We start from the raw sequence: 14,690 nt of genomic DNA on the forward strand, positions 1-14,690 counted from the left end.
ATGGGGGAAAGAGCTCACCTAGCCAAGAGCAGGAGGAGTCCCACTAGCAATTTGGCCACAGCAATCTACATTTCTCAGGCATTGTAAGATAGTCAAGTTTGCCTTTCAAGCACACGGTGCTACAGAGAGTACTTTAGTCTCCACCGCCCCTGGGAATATTGCACTTTCCTATTGGCGCCATCTTTGGTAGTTTGACTAACTCTGAAGTACCTTTCTGGTCATGGAAAGATGGATTCAGCAGTCTCAGGTGACCCAAGGGTAGAAGCAGCTCAAATGAGCCAAAGTGAACTTGTTTATGACATCACTGTGTTTGCTGACTCTCCCGTTTTCCTGGTGTTCTTGCTAGTGGCAAGGTTTGTGTTGATGCTGTTCTGCTAAACAAGTTGAACAATCCTGAGCTGAAGTCATTGCATGCCCTGAAGGGAGGGCCTCTTCTTGAGACAAAAAAGTCTTACCCTAACCCTAACCAGAGCAGGCAGAGTTAACTTTTTCTGATTTGTCTACCTTTTGTCCACCTTTCTGCTTTATCCACCTTAATGTTCAGCCTCTGCTTTTTGGAAAGCCTTAAATTGCCTCTCTTTCCTCCTTGAGGAATTGGTTATAGTAGTTGTGACATAAAAATAGGATTTTGTGATCCCTTCATTTTCTGGAACTAGAATGTAAGGCCCCAAGTGGTATCGTGTAGAACTCTATGTATTGATTTATTCTTTAAAGCCTTTAATCAGTTCTGGGTGCCATGTACTTCTCCACAGGGGCTGTTTGCACGCCGGCGACAGCTTCTGCTCACTGAAGGGCCACATTTGTACTACGTTGATCCTGTCAACAAAGTTCTCAAAGGGGAGATTCCATGGTCGCTGGAACTCCGACCAGAAGCAAAGAACTTCAAGACCTTTTTTGTTCACACAGTAAGTGACCTTCCCAGCCAGTTCAAGTGGAGTTCTGGTTTTATTGCTAATTCTGTGCTGTGATGCTCTTCCAAATGATTTGGGGGGGGGGGGTCCACTGTTAGCATATTCTGAGAAGAATAGGAGCTGTGAGAAATCCCTAATTAGGAAAAAAATGGACCCAAATGCCAGTAACTCTGAGGTTAGTTTGTGCAGCTATTCCCTATTTTGGGCAGCAGAGAATAGTAAGCAGTCCTATGAATTTACCTTGGGATAGTCTATTATGTGTAGCAGGGGAAGTTCCAGTTGGATGGAGACTTGCACAGAGTTCATCATGCCTAAAGCCAAACGTGCTGCTGGCAGTGTATTAACTGGCTGCTGAAATGAATGGGCACTAAACATTGTTTACTTACAGCCTAACAGGACATACTACCTGATGGACCCAAGTGGGAATGCTCATAAATGGTGCAAAAAGATACAAGAGGTTTGGCGACACAGATATCACCAGAATGCTGCGAAATGAGACTGTCCCTCAATGCCCCATCTCACTCCTTTGCTGCTAGAGTGCCACGTGCTCCCAGATGGAGGACTCTTCCGAGCCCAGCCCACATCCAGCTCCAGGGCCAGAACTAGTTCTTTTTCTGAGGAAAAGCCCAGCCAGTGGAATTCAGGGTTGCTTTGCTTGCTTTTGTGCTTCTGGTGGAGCTTCTACACCACCACCCCACACCCACTTTCTGCTGACATTGACTACATTGGCTTCTGCTGCAGTGAGTGGAGTTTGCATTGCTGGCTTTGCTGTAGACCAGTTAAGATAACCAAGCCCAGATCATGTGGGGCTGGATTATTACTGTGATCTTCTGATTTATCATGCAACTGTGTTTTGGGGAGCTTGGAAATCTCTCTTCATGAGAAGTTGCCACCCTTGATGCTGCTGCCATCACTTTCCTTTCTGATCGTTGGTTCTTTGGTATCCAGCACTTGTCATCATGCTGGGTACAAACCCACAAAATTCTCCAGGTTGTGTCCAGTTGCAGGATCTCCAAGGATGGTACTTCTAATTGCCTGCCTACCTGCCCTCAAGATGCACTCCGGCACAAGTGGAAAGTGAGAGGAATGGTGAACATGACACTTGAAATCCTGGCATTCTAGTATCAGACATTTTTAAAACATGGGTTTTTAATTTGATGCATTTACCTGTTTAACTGAGCATAAAAAGTTACCAGCATGCTTTTAACTAATACTAAAAGGTGAACTAGTTAGTACAAAATCATATTGACGTAATAAATAGACTCTTCACTTTTTCAGAAGAGGGAGCAAACCGTTTTCTTTCCAAGATCTGGCAGGGGCAAAGGGTTGTAGGGGCTAACCTTTTTGTGTGGAGGGAAGGCCAAACAGAAGAAATGCTGTTGTACGACTGATGACTTGATTTGTTGTCTCTTTGTATAATGAGGTGTACAAATATTCCTGTATTGTTCATTGGCCAAGCATTGTACCTTTTAGCAACTTTGAAAATATTTTACATGATTTAAATATATTTAAGCCCCTCTATTAATTGGACTAATTGTTGTGTTCATGTAAAAATGTTGATACAAAGGAGGGGGAAATGTATGGTACTTGAGTCATATCTATCATATGTTTCATATTGTTCTTTTGTCTTTTTCCAATTAAAATGTCATGCTCAAACATTTCTTGTAATGTAGGTGAGGTATTGCTTTCTCAGCGTAAGCATCCTTCATTTTGTGCAGGGCAGGTTCTTGACCTAATAACGGTGTATCCACCCCCATTTCTATTCCCTTCTCATTTACATGCTGAGAATAATGCCTTTTTATAGGAATTTGAGCAAGAGATCACAACTTTGGCTTTTTCTAATCTAACAGATTATGAGTGCATAAGGTTTTAATGCCCTTGTTCAAAGTGATACTTCTTGTGTAGCACAGAAGCAACCTCTTTTGATAGGAGTCCACATGGAAGTTTGCCATGGCAAAGACATTAAATTCTGGGTCTGGGGCTATTCTGTTGTAGAAGTACTTTGGACAATGAGAGATGTCCTTTATTTTGCTCTCCTGGATGCTGGTGGTAGTCTTTTTTTCCTGGTAAAGCTGAATGCAGTCAGATACACATGGAGTCCTTGGTGCTCTCTGAGCCTTGTTGTTTTCTTGCAGATGTTTCATTGCCAGACTAGGCAACATCTTCAGTGCTACCCTGAGCTACAAATATTCACTTTGATAGATACACATGGGTTGAACATGATTCTACTGACAATCCTGTCAGTTCGGGATTTAGGGAGCATCGGGTTGAGAGCAAACAGCATTTCATTCTGTTATACATAGGGTCACCATGAGTTGTAAACGACTCGATGGCAACTAACAACAAAAAGGTTGAGTTTCCTTTGTGTCATTATATTGCATGGTGGAATGGGGTGGGGGATAACACTCCAACTGGACTTGCACATTGTTGATAAGTTTGAACAGTTCATTTCTTTATCTCAATCACTGAAGGAACCAGGAACACCCTGGGGCATTGGACAAGTTTGGGGCTGGATAAAATTCAGTTCACTTCTATACCACTTTGGAAGGAATTTGAAAAAAAATCCAGGGGTGGACAGAACTGAAATTTCCCAGTCTGGTAATGCTGGCCTTACTTCAAAAATGATTTAGAAGATGTGCTTTGGACCTCATGTAAGCACAGCACTTGCCTGCTGTTCATGAAAATACCCTGGCATTTTTTCAAGTTTCTGCACAAGTCTGGGAGGAAAAATAGCACAGCTGCTTTAAGAGTTGCATTATTTAATGTGAGTGGATTTTTTTTAAAGAAGAGGCATCTTTTATTCAGGTAGTGTAGACGCCTGGAGAAAAATCAGGTTATTTTAATGAATAGCGGACAGTTGCTGAGCCTGCATGAGGTCCAAAGCATTTCTTCCAAATCATTTTTGAAGCATGTACAATACTAATAGAAATATTAGCTCTGAAACTCCAAGAGGATGAGGAGAGTAAATAGCAAGAAGGCTGGACTGTCAGTTACCATTTGGGAATATGTTTAAAGTGGCTAGCCACCTTCAGATTCCATACCTTTTCTTTCTTAATTGATCAGGCTATGTGACATGATATTAAAAGGCCTGACCAGCCCTCCATCTGGTTCCCGTTAGGCTGTAGGAAGTCCAGAAACAGAACTGAAATTTCCCACTGTCTGGTAATCCCTTCAAAAATTAATAGCACTTCTGTTTCAAAGGAAGAAGTAAAAAAGTAAACTTGGAATATTCCAAAATTTACAAAACATTTACAGATGTACAGTGGTGCTTAAAAGTTTGTGAATCCTTTTGAATTTTCAATATTTCTGCATAAAAATGACCTAAAACGTGATCTCCACACAAATCCTAAAATTAGATAAAGGGAACCCAATTAAACGAATGAGTCAAAACATTATATTTGTTCATTTTTTTGAGGAAAATGATCCAAAGCTACATATTTGTGTGTGGCAAAAGTATATAAACTTCTAGGATTATTAGTTCATTTGAAGGAGAAATTAGAGTCAGATGTTTCAATCAATGGGATGATAATCAGGTGTGAGTGTGGGAGGTCCTGCCTTATTTAAAAAGCAGAATTCTGCATATTCACTATCAAAGTCTGATCTTCACAACACAAGTATTGGCTTGAACAAAAGAGTTTTCTGAGGACCTCTGTAAAACTCTTGATACTCACCATGTTGGAAAAGGTGACAAAACTTTCCAGAGAGTTTGGACTCCACCTGTCCACTGTCAGGCAGATTGCGTGCAAATGGAGGAAATTCCACACCATTGTTACTTTCCCCAAGAGCGGTTGACCAACCAAGATCACATCAAGAGCAAGGTGTGTAATACTCTGGGAGGTCTCAACCCCACGGTAACATCTAAAGAACTAAAGGCCTCTCTTGCATTGGCAAATGCCAGTGTTCATGAGACCACCCTCAGGTGTGCATGGCAGGGTTGCAAGGAGAAAGCAACTACTCTCTGAAAAGAACATCACTGCTACCTACAGTTTGTGAAAGACCACGTGGATAAGCCAGAAGGCTATTGGAAGTATGTTCTGTGGATGAATGAGTCCAAAACAGAACTTTTTGGCTTGAATGTAAAGCATTATGTTTGGCAAAAGGCAAACCTCTGCATTCCAACATAAGAACCTTATCGCATCTGTGAAATATTGTGGTGGAACTATCATGGTTTGGGTCTGCTGACCTTAAATGAATGCTGGTGGTTTAAGCCAGCTCTGTCTGTAATAAGACCACCTCTGTCTGTGACTTGGGGATGGACAAACAAAAAGTGGTATGGATTATTGAGATCTGATTAGTGGTGATGTCACCTTCAGAAATCTATCAAGCCAGGTTTCAGGTCCTGTTGACACTCAGGCCAGGGAGGTAGGATGGCATTGATTTTTCATGACATCGGTAGCCAGGGTCACTGTTCCAGAGGTGGCTGGGTGTGAGCACCTATGTGTTTGGATTGGCAGCAAGGACGAGCTAGGGATCCTTTGGGTATACCTTGGCCCTTGTTGTCCTTTTAAGATCCCTCCTTGAGCTTCTGGACCTAATTGCCAACTTGATGTTGCAGTCTAGGATTGGTACTGAAAGACTTCAATCTCTGGAGGGATGGGTCTTGGTCTAGTAGAGCTCAGGAGTTCATGGCATTCATGTCAACTATGGGCCTGTCCCAGGTTATCTCGGTTTCAACCCATATAAGCAGTCACATGATGTAAGGATGGAGAACCAGAACCCAGGGGCAATGGTTAATTGCACCTGGGTGCTCTAACCTTACACATGATAGATCTCATTTTTGCTTCTGAATAATTGCTGTGTGATCTGGCTGTGGGGGTATTACTATTTTCCCTTTGTTGTAGACAGATCACTTCCTGGTCTAGATATATTAACTGCCACCTGGCTCAATCCACAAGGCCAGGCCCATTGAGATAGTTTCTTGCAGGCACTTGTGGATTTCCCTGATGATCTTGCAGTCAAGTCAGATTACAGCCTTGTCCACCGCCATGAGGAGGTGTCATGAGCCTTGACAAAGTTAGACCTCCCTCTGTTGGTTGATCCCATTTGGCTCTTTGGTTTTCTTAGGACTTCCAGGAGATGAAGGGACAAAAGTGATGCCTGAGTACAGGTGGAGAACAATAGAGACTGAATTTGAGCATGGTATGTGCCCAAGTTCAGATCTATTCCATGGTGGTAAGAGAGATGAAATGTAATTATTTCTCCTTATTGCATTGGCTAGTTGTTGTCCAGTGGTCCTTTTCTGGGTGACCAATTTGCTTTTGGATAGAGTCCATCCCATTGATTCACCTTCTGGTCATTGTTACCCCTTTGCTTGACACTTCGTTAGCAAAGTCATTCAAATTCACTTTGATTAGGACTCGAACTAGGCTGGGTTTTGTGTAGTGACTGGGCAACTATCTTGCCAATTATTCTGGGTTTCTTTTCAGTCTATTTCCAAGGAAAGGGATAGGTTGCTCTCTGGGATGCCCTTAATTACCTGCAGACTGGATCCCTGTCCTTCCTAGCTTCTTTGGATAGCTTGAGGGGATGGGCAATAGTTTCCTGGATCCAGGACGTTGTGAACACCTCCAGAGTTCCTCTCTGGATCCTGAGGTATTAGGTAATTACCCCCCTCTAACCTTCCATTTTTGGTGAAGGTAGTTGAGATGGTGGTTTGAGATGAACTACAGAGAGCCCTAGAAGATGTGGATTATCCAGATGGATCAGTCAGGGTTCAGACCTGGGCATGGTTCAGAGATGGCATTGGTTGCTCTGCTGGATGGGGGTAATGTGCATGCCCTGGTCCTTTTGGACCATTCAAGAGCCTTTGTTATGATCAACCATGATATCCTTCTGGACTGGCTGCAGGGATTGGGAGCATTGTTTTGCAATGGTTCCTGTCCTCTTCACCAGTTGGTTCCAGTTGGGGGTGAGAAATTGACACTGTACGCTCCGTTATGGGCTGCTGCAGGGGTTTGTTTCTCCTCCTGTTATTTAACATTTACATGGAGCCACTAGTAGAGGTTATCCAGTGTTTTGGGGTCTGGTATCATCAATATACAACATGCTGTACATTGTGATCCTGGGCTGGGCTGGAGATGCTGCTGAAGTCCTATCCTGGTACCTGGAGGCCCTAACCCCTGAAGGAGAGCTAGTTTGGTCTAGTGGTTAAGGTGCTAGGCTAGAAACCAGGAGGCCAGAAACCAGTGAGTTCTAGTCCCGCCTTAGGCATGAAAGACAGCTGGGTGACCTCAGGCCAGTCACACACTCTCAGCCCAACTCACCTCACAGGGTTGTTGTGGAGAAAGGAGGAGGAGGAAGGAGTATTAGGTATGTTTGCCGCCTTGAGTTATTTATAAAAATAATAAAGGCGGAATAGAAATTAAATATAAATAAATAAATAAATAAAGGAACAGATCCATGACTTGGGGGTCCCCCAGGATGTGTGGCTCCTGCTGAATCAGGTGGAGGCCATGGCCAGGTGGCCCTTTACCTACCTTCAGCTGAAGAACATGAGATTCTACAGTGGTTCATGCCCTCATCACCACCCAATTAAATTACTACGATGTGTTCTACATGGGGCTGCCTCTAACTCTAACCCTTTTGGTGCCTGGAGGCTGTGGGGGCCTGGATGGGGTGCAACAGGCTTCAGCTCAACCCAAGCAAAACTTGAGTGGCTTTTGGTTTTTGGACCTCCTGGTTCTGGGGACCTTTTATCTTTGGGCCTGGATGGGGTGACACTGCCTCAGACAGAGCTGATGTGCAGTCTGGGGGTCTTCCAGGACTTAGGGCTCCTGCTCAAAGAGGAGGTGACAGCTGTGGCTAGGAGGGCCTTTGCACAGCTTCGTGTTGTGCACCAGTTGCACCTGTTTCTGATGTCCCAATTGGATTACTACAGTGCACTCTACATGGGACTGCCCTGTTGTTTTATTTTATATTTGTATATACAGTATTTTTATTTGTTTTAATGTTATGAGCCACCCAGAGTCATGTACTGAGATGGGTGGCCATTTAAATTAATTTAATAAATAAATAAATAAATAAATAAATACCACACAGAAGTCTCAGTTGGTGCAAAATGCAGTAGCCCTGGTGTTCATGGATGTTTACCAGAGGGCACACATTACACTGTATTGCAGGTCCCACACTGGCTTTCTATTAGCTTCCAGGTGAAATTTAAAGTCCTAGTTTTAAGCAATAAAGCGCTTTATGGCTTAGCATCTGGTTACTTCCAGGTCTGCATCCCCCTACTAGAATCAATCCAACCACTTCGATCATAAGCTGGCTGTTCACCATTTCCAGGAAGTCATGGAGGTTGATGCATGTAAGCATTGCTTTTCAGTGATGAGTCAGTCCTCGGGAATGGCCTCCCACTGGAGGTTCATCTGTCTCCAAAATAGCCTTCCAGGAAAAAGCTGGACAGAGCTTTTCCAGAGGACTTTTGGACCCTGTCACCATATGTCTTATCTTGGTTTTGTCTTATATTTTATATTTTTATACTGTTACTGTATATTCTGTTATAGCCATCTGGATTTTTATTTTCTATTTTTCTATTGTATTGTATTATATTTTATGCATTATTTATGATTATTGTTTTTAATGTTTAATTGATTAACTTATTGTAAACCGCTCGGAGTCCCTCTTGGGGGGGGAGATGGGAGGTAGTAAAAAATTGAGAAAATAAATAAATAAATGTTCCTATTTTATGAGCTGCTGAGAGTCCTGTGATTGTAATTGGGTACAAATTTGATTAATAAATTTACTCTCTATACAGGCACAACTTGAAGCTGAGCAGCCCTGATTTACTGGGATCAGAGTTTGCAAAGCTTCAGCTGCCATCAGGCACCTTCCCTTGCCTTCATGTTGCTACTTTGGTTACTGCCAAAGACTAAGAAACAGAAAAAAGCAAACTGGATGTCAGAACAAATAATGAAAATAGCAAAAAAATAAGAGAAGCCAAAGCCAAGACAGACAAAGATCTCAGGAAGGAACTTAACAAAGAATTTCAAATGGCTGTTAGAAGACACAAGAAGCAGTATTACAATGGCATCCATAAAGACACTGAAGATGGAAATAGACATGGAAGAACAAGGAAAGTCTTCCGAAAGATCTCTCAACCTCAAATTGGTATGCTAAAAAACACCAATGGATGACAGTAAGTTATTCAAAGAAGATAAAATAAAAATGGAAGGAGTACATGGAAAATATGTACAGTAGAGATGCCAACATCCAAGATACTTATAAGATATTCCCTATTTACAAAACACTCCAGTACTAGAAGATGAAGTTACCTGAGGATCGTAGTCATTATCAAGTTGGAAAGATACAGGAATTGTTGGAATATCTACAGAAATATGGGAAGGAAGGAAGGAAGGAAGGAAGGAAGGAAGGAAGGAAGGAAGGAAGGAAAGGAAGGAAGGAAGGAAGGAAGGAAGGAAGGAAGGAAGGAAGGAAGGAAGGAAGGAAGGAAGGAAGGAAGGAAGGAAGGAAGGATCAAATAATGGCAGCAAATCTGGAGAATGATACAGTGGCCAAAAGATTGGAAGAGATCAGTCTACATACCAATGCCAAAGAAATAAGACTTAACAGTGTGCGCAAACTACTGTGACTTTGGGCATCAAATTAGTGTTGACGCTTACCAACCGCATAGATTTTTCTGCAGGATTTGTTCACAAGCTTGTCCTTCAGGTCTTCCAACAGGGCATCCACTGTCACTGTAATTAAGTCCATCCATTTTGCTGCTGGTTATTCTTGTCTTATGGTCCACCTTTCCAAGTATTAGAAATTTCTCAAGGCAACTGGGTCTTCATGTCCAAAATATGCTAATTTGGTTATTTGTACCTTGAGTGAGAACTCTGGATTGATTTATTCTGTGATCAATTTGTTTGTTTTCTTGGCTGTCCATGGTATTGTCAGTACTTTTCTCCAACACTAGAGTTCAAAAGTATTAACACTTTTTCTATCCTGTTTCTTCAAAGTCCAACTTTCACCTCCATAGAGTGTGACAGGGAAAATTATTGCCTTCATGATTCTCATTTGTGTAGTTGTAGAAATATGTCATCTGAATATCTTTTCCAAGATCTTCATTACTACCTACCAAGTGCTAAACTGCAGTGCATGTCTTAACTGCTGGTTCTTTTACTGTTGGAAGTTGATCTAAAAGGCAGAAGCCACCCACCACTTCAGTGACTTCATTATCAATTTTAAGGCTTGTACCTGTTGTCATTAGTTTGGTCATCTTTATATTTAATCTTAATGGCATTTTTCACTGTGCCCCTTGACTTTCATTACTACAGCTCGCTGAACATACGCATTTTATCTATCAGAATAGCGTCATCAGCACAATGCAGATTATCGCTGTTTCTTCCTCCAATTTTAAAACCATGCTCATTTCCCACCAATGCCATTGATCGTGGTATCCTGGACCAGCTTAAGGAGTTGGGGGTTGGTGGCACTGTATTGTGCTGGTTCTCCTCCTTCCTCCAGGGCCAAGTTCCAGTTGGCGTGGATGAGGGGGGAATGGTCTGGCTAGCGGCCTTTACTATGTGGGGTGCCACAGGGCTCGTCTCTCTCCCCTCTCCTGTTTATCATTGACAATAGTTTGCAGGTTTATCTATGCCATTGCTATGAATCATCACGTACATGATAGAACATAATTCCATTCGGGTGGGAAAAACAAAAATATACAAGATGGGGGACACCTATGAGGCAGCAGTACATCCAAAAAGAATTTGGGTATGGTGAATCAGAAGCTGAATCTAAGCCAACAGGGTAATGTAGCTGGCAAAGCAGCAGCAGAGTCCTATCTCACAATCGGGAAAAGTAATGGTTCCTATTATGTACTCTTCAGACAGCATCTAGAACAGTGTGTCCATTCTGGGCACCAATTTTAGGAAGGAGATTGATCAACTGTAGCATGTCAAGGTAGAGGAATGAAGATGAAATGGGCCTGGAAGGACAAACCCGTGAAGCATTGAGAATATTTTGCCTGAAGAAGACTGTGGGGAACTGTCTTTATAGATCTTATAATGATAAGAACTGTTCAACAGTGGAACAGATTGTTGGGATGAGTGCAGACCCTTCTTTCCTGATGGTATTCTTTAAAAAGCCATCTGTCAGGGATAGTAGTGGAGTCCTGCACTGGGCAAGGGACTGGACTAGATGATCTCTAAGACCCCTCCCAACCCTGACATTCTGTGGTTTTAAGAAGTAAGCCAAATGGTACACAGTATTCTAAACACTGTGTCATCTTCTCACAGATTTGTAGAAAGATTTGTCTTTTTTATTCCAGCTGCACATTGGATTTACTTTTTCACTGAGATGTCCAAATCAAATTCCAGACTGAAGTTCCAGTTTGATGAGCTCTTTCAAGATGATGTTCAAGGCAGCTATTAGTGACTTTATTTTGTATTTATGAATGTATAAGCTATTTCAGTCAAGGCTGCTTTAAGTAATATAAACGTATGTATGAAGGCAATAGCCACAGTCAATACAACAAACAAACATACAGTAACACACAACCATCATTAATTGGCTGGCAGATCAGAATGCCATGCATTACTTGGTCACATTCTTTGCTAAAATCAGGATATATAGCATCTATGACATTCCTGTACTCAATGGTACTATCAAAAGGTATTCTGACAAGTCTATGCTGACTACTGGAGATGACTACGTTTTTGAAATTCTTACAGCTTGATCTTATGATCTGCTCTAGAAACTTCCCAGGTATCTATGGCAAGTTGACTGGTCTATACTTTGCTGGATCTCTCCCCCCCCCCCATTTCTGGGAGGTGTTAGGGATCTCTGAGGATCTGTGAAAGACAGAACCTATTGTTTGGAAAGGAGAGTAGAACAACCTACCTGCTAAATGATTGTATTTACCCAGTCCAAATCTTCTTATACTTCCAAGTTACTCAGTTTCTCTAACTTTTCCATTCCCATCAGCCATTAGCAATATTATGCCCTTTCGAAATGTTGCATTTAGCACTTCTTGCAATTTGCCATAGGATTCCTCAAGGTCTTTCACCACTGAATTTGTAGCAGCTGCATACATTTCTATAACCTGGAAGTTCACTGGACATCTACTAGTTCTAAGAGATACGATACGGTATTTATTTACATTGTAGCTGAGGACATAGTAGCAAACACCTTTTTGAGTGTTTTTGTCTACTTACTAATGCCCTGAATTGCCTAACTTGTCCAAGTGGCCCATTTCAGTTGGTTCATTCTTGTAAATGGACTCCCCTTTCAGAACTGGTACTGTCATACCTGCACAGGGCCTCCTCCCCTCAACCCCACTGTGGATCATTGTGACCTTCTCGCCTCCCCTTTCCTGTTCCAAAGAAAGGTGACTCTACCAGCTCAGGCTCCTGCAGCAAGGTGGCAATCCCCAGGGAGAGGGGGATGCAATGGTTACTGAATTCTAGGAGAACCAGATGGTCATATGGTCACATTATCCCCATCCTTATGCCTGGAAACTTCACTGGCCAAAACACTCAGGGAAGTTTCTGCCCTAAAGCCTTACTGGAATCTAGACTGGAATGGAATATAACAGCTACAGGTAGTCCTTGAGTTATAATAGCAATTGGGCCTGGAATTTCTGTTGCTAAGCTATGGGGTCATAAAGTGTGATGTCGTGCTTTACAATCGCATCGCTTAGTGATGGCAATCCCTGCAGTCCCGTTGCCATTGTTAAGTGAGGATTATGGTCATTACACGAGCGCCTCCTTGCAACTTCCAGCAGGCTTCCAACAACCAAAGTCAATGGAGAAGCCAGCAGGAAATTGCAAGTTCCAGGCAGCTCACAAGCAGGCTGGCAGGCAGGCAAGTGGCTGCTGCCAGGTTGGAGAGGGAGTGAAGGGGTGCGTGGGTGAATCAAATAAGAGTAAGTTCCAACCCTCTACAGTGTGACAGCCCTTCAGGTATTTGAAGACTGCTATCATGTCCCCTTCTCAACTTCTCATCTGCAAGCTAAACATACCTATGTCTTTTAATCATTCCTTGTAGGACTTGGTCTCCAGTCCCTTCTCTGGCCTCACTCCATTTTATCAATATTCTTTTTAAACTAGGATGTGCAGAACAGAACACAATACTCCAAGTGAGGCCTGACCAACGCAGAGTAGAGTGAGATGACTTCACGTGATCTGGACTCTATGCTCCTCTTGATGCTCAAGTTGTCATGGGCATTCTTTGCAGCTGCATGGCACTGCTGGGACATGTTCAGCTTGTGATCCACTAGTACACCCAAGTCCTTCTCCTCTATGCTGCTCTTGAGCCAGATTTGCCCCATTCTGTATGTGTTTTTCTTACCTAGATGCATGACTATACATTTCCCCGTTAAACTTCACTGTTTCTGCCCACTGTTCTAGCCTGTCTTTTTGAATTTTTTCTCTCTCCTCCCAAGTATTAACCACTCCTCTTAGCTTTGTATCATCTGCAAATTTGGTAAACATTCTCTCAACTCCCTCATCCATATCACAAAAATATTGAACAGCCCCCCCACTCAAGATGTTTCTCCAGGTAGATTTGACACGATTTATAACAGTCCTTTGAGTACTATAGTTGAGCCAACTGTGAATCCACCTAATGGATAGCTGACCATTTTGTTAATAAGGATGCTATGAGAGACTTTGTCAAAAGCCTTGCTGAAGTCAAGATATACTAAATCCACGGCATTTCCCCAATCAACCAGGCTTGTAACTCTATCATAAAAGGAGATCAAGTTAGTCTGGCATGACTTGTTTGGCATAAATACATGTTTTTTCCTAATATTAATTAATGAGTTCCTATCTAAGTGCTCACAGACATGCTGTTCAACAATCAAGAACTTTGCCCATGTCAAACTTGCAGGCCTGTAGTTTCCTGGGTCCTGCATCTTTCCCTTTTTGAAGACAGGAATAATGTGAGTCCTCCTCTGGTCTTCTGGGACCTTGCCTGTTCTCCAGGACTTCGTAGTGGTTCTGCAATTACCTCAGCTAGTTACTCCAAGACGCTAGGGTGTATTTCATCTGGCCCTGGAGACTTTAACTCACTTAGATTAGCTAGAAATTCTCTCACTTGCTCTTTGCTTATCTTGAGGTTCAGCTTACTTCCCCCACAAGTGGGCCAGGGAGGGCCAACTGAGGTTTTTTCACCCTCTCAGAGAAAACAGATACAAAATGTGAGTTAATAAGTTCTGCCTTCTCATAATCCTCCTTAACCATTTCACCATTCTCTTCCTGCAGAAGACTGACTGTCTCCTCAACTTTCCTTTTGCCTCTGACATACCTGAACATGCCCCCCCCCTTTTTTTTTTGGTTTTGGCATCTCCTGCTAGCCTAACCTTATGCTGGGCTGTAGTTTTTCTCATGCTAGATCTGCAGTTTTTGCAAACTGCTCTGCATTCTTCTTTGGATATCTCCCACTCTTTCCATTTCTTGTACATCTCCTTTTTTCTTTTAAGCAGTTTATAAAGTTCAGTGTGGATCCAGTTTGGATTTATGACATTTTGAGGATTTACTCAGTGAACTTTGAGCTAGGCAAGATACAAAAGTTTAATTAAATAATTTGAACCACAACAGCTTCTTGAAGTATAAGATTTATTATTTTTATGGTTTTGTCTATAACAATGAACGTGCACATTCAGATTCATTCTGTATAACAGTCATGAGACTCTGTTGGATCCAAGTGCCATAACGGCATTGGAAATCGTGAATCCAGGCCCTTTCTGAGGCAGCCCATGGGTTTGAACATATGATAGACGTATATCTATATATTTTAGATCTACTGTATCTATCTATAAATGATAGACTTACCATT

General features: G+C 42.3%; 1 protein-coding gene across 3 annotated transcripts in view; it reads left to right on the top strand.

The window, feature by feature from the left end:
* The window catches only part of PDPK1 (3-phosphoinositide dependent protein kinase 1), a 62,125-nt gene extending 59,556 nt beyond the window's left edge, over positions 1–2,569 (top strand). For all 3 annotated transcript variants that reach the window (XM_063315208.1, XM_063315211.1, XM_063315209.1), the window contains exons 13-14: positions 753–905; positions 1,300–2,569. In XM_063315208.1, coding sequence (XP_063171278.1) covers positions 753–905; positions 1,300–1,407 — 261 coding nt within the window. In that variant the 3' untranslated portion in view covers positions 1,408–2,569. The remainder of the gene's footprint in view (positions 1–752; positions 906–1,299) is intronic.
* Positions 2,570–14,690: the final 12,121 nt, after the last annotated feature.

Source organism: Candoia aspera, chromosome 14, assembly GCF_035149785.1.
Source record: "Candoia aspera isolate rCanAsp1 chromosome 14, rCanAsp1.hap2, whole genome shotgun sequence".
In the NCBI taxonomy this organism is placed as follows: Eukaryota; Metazoa; Chordata; class Lepidosauria; order Squamata; family Boidae; genus Candoia; species Candoia aspera.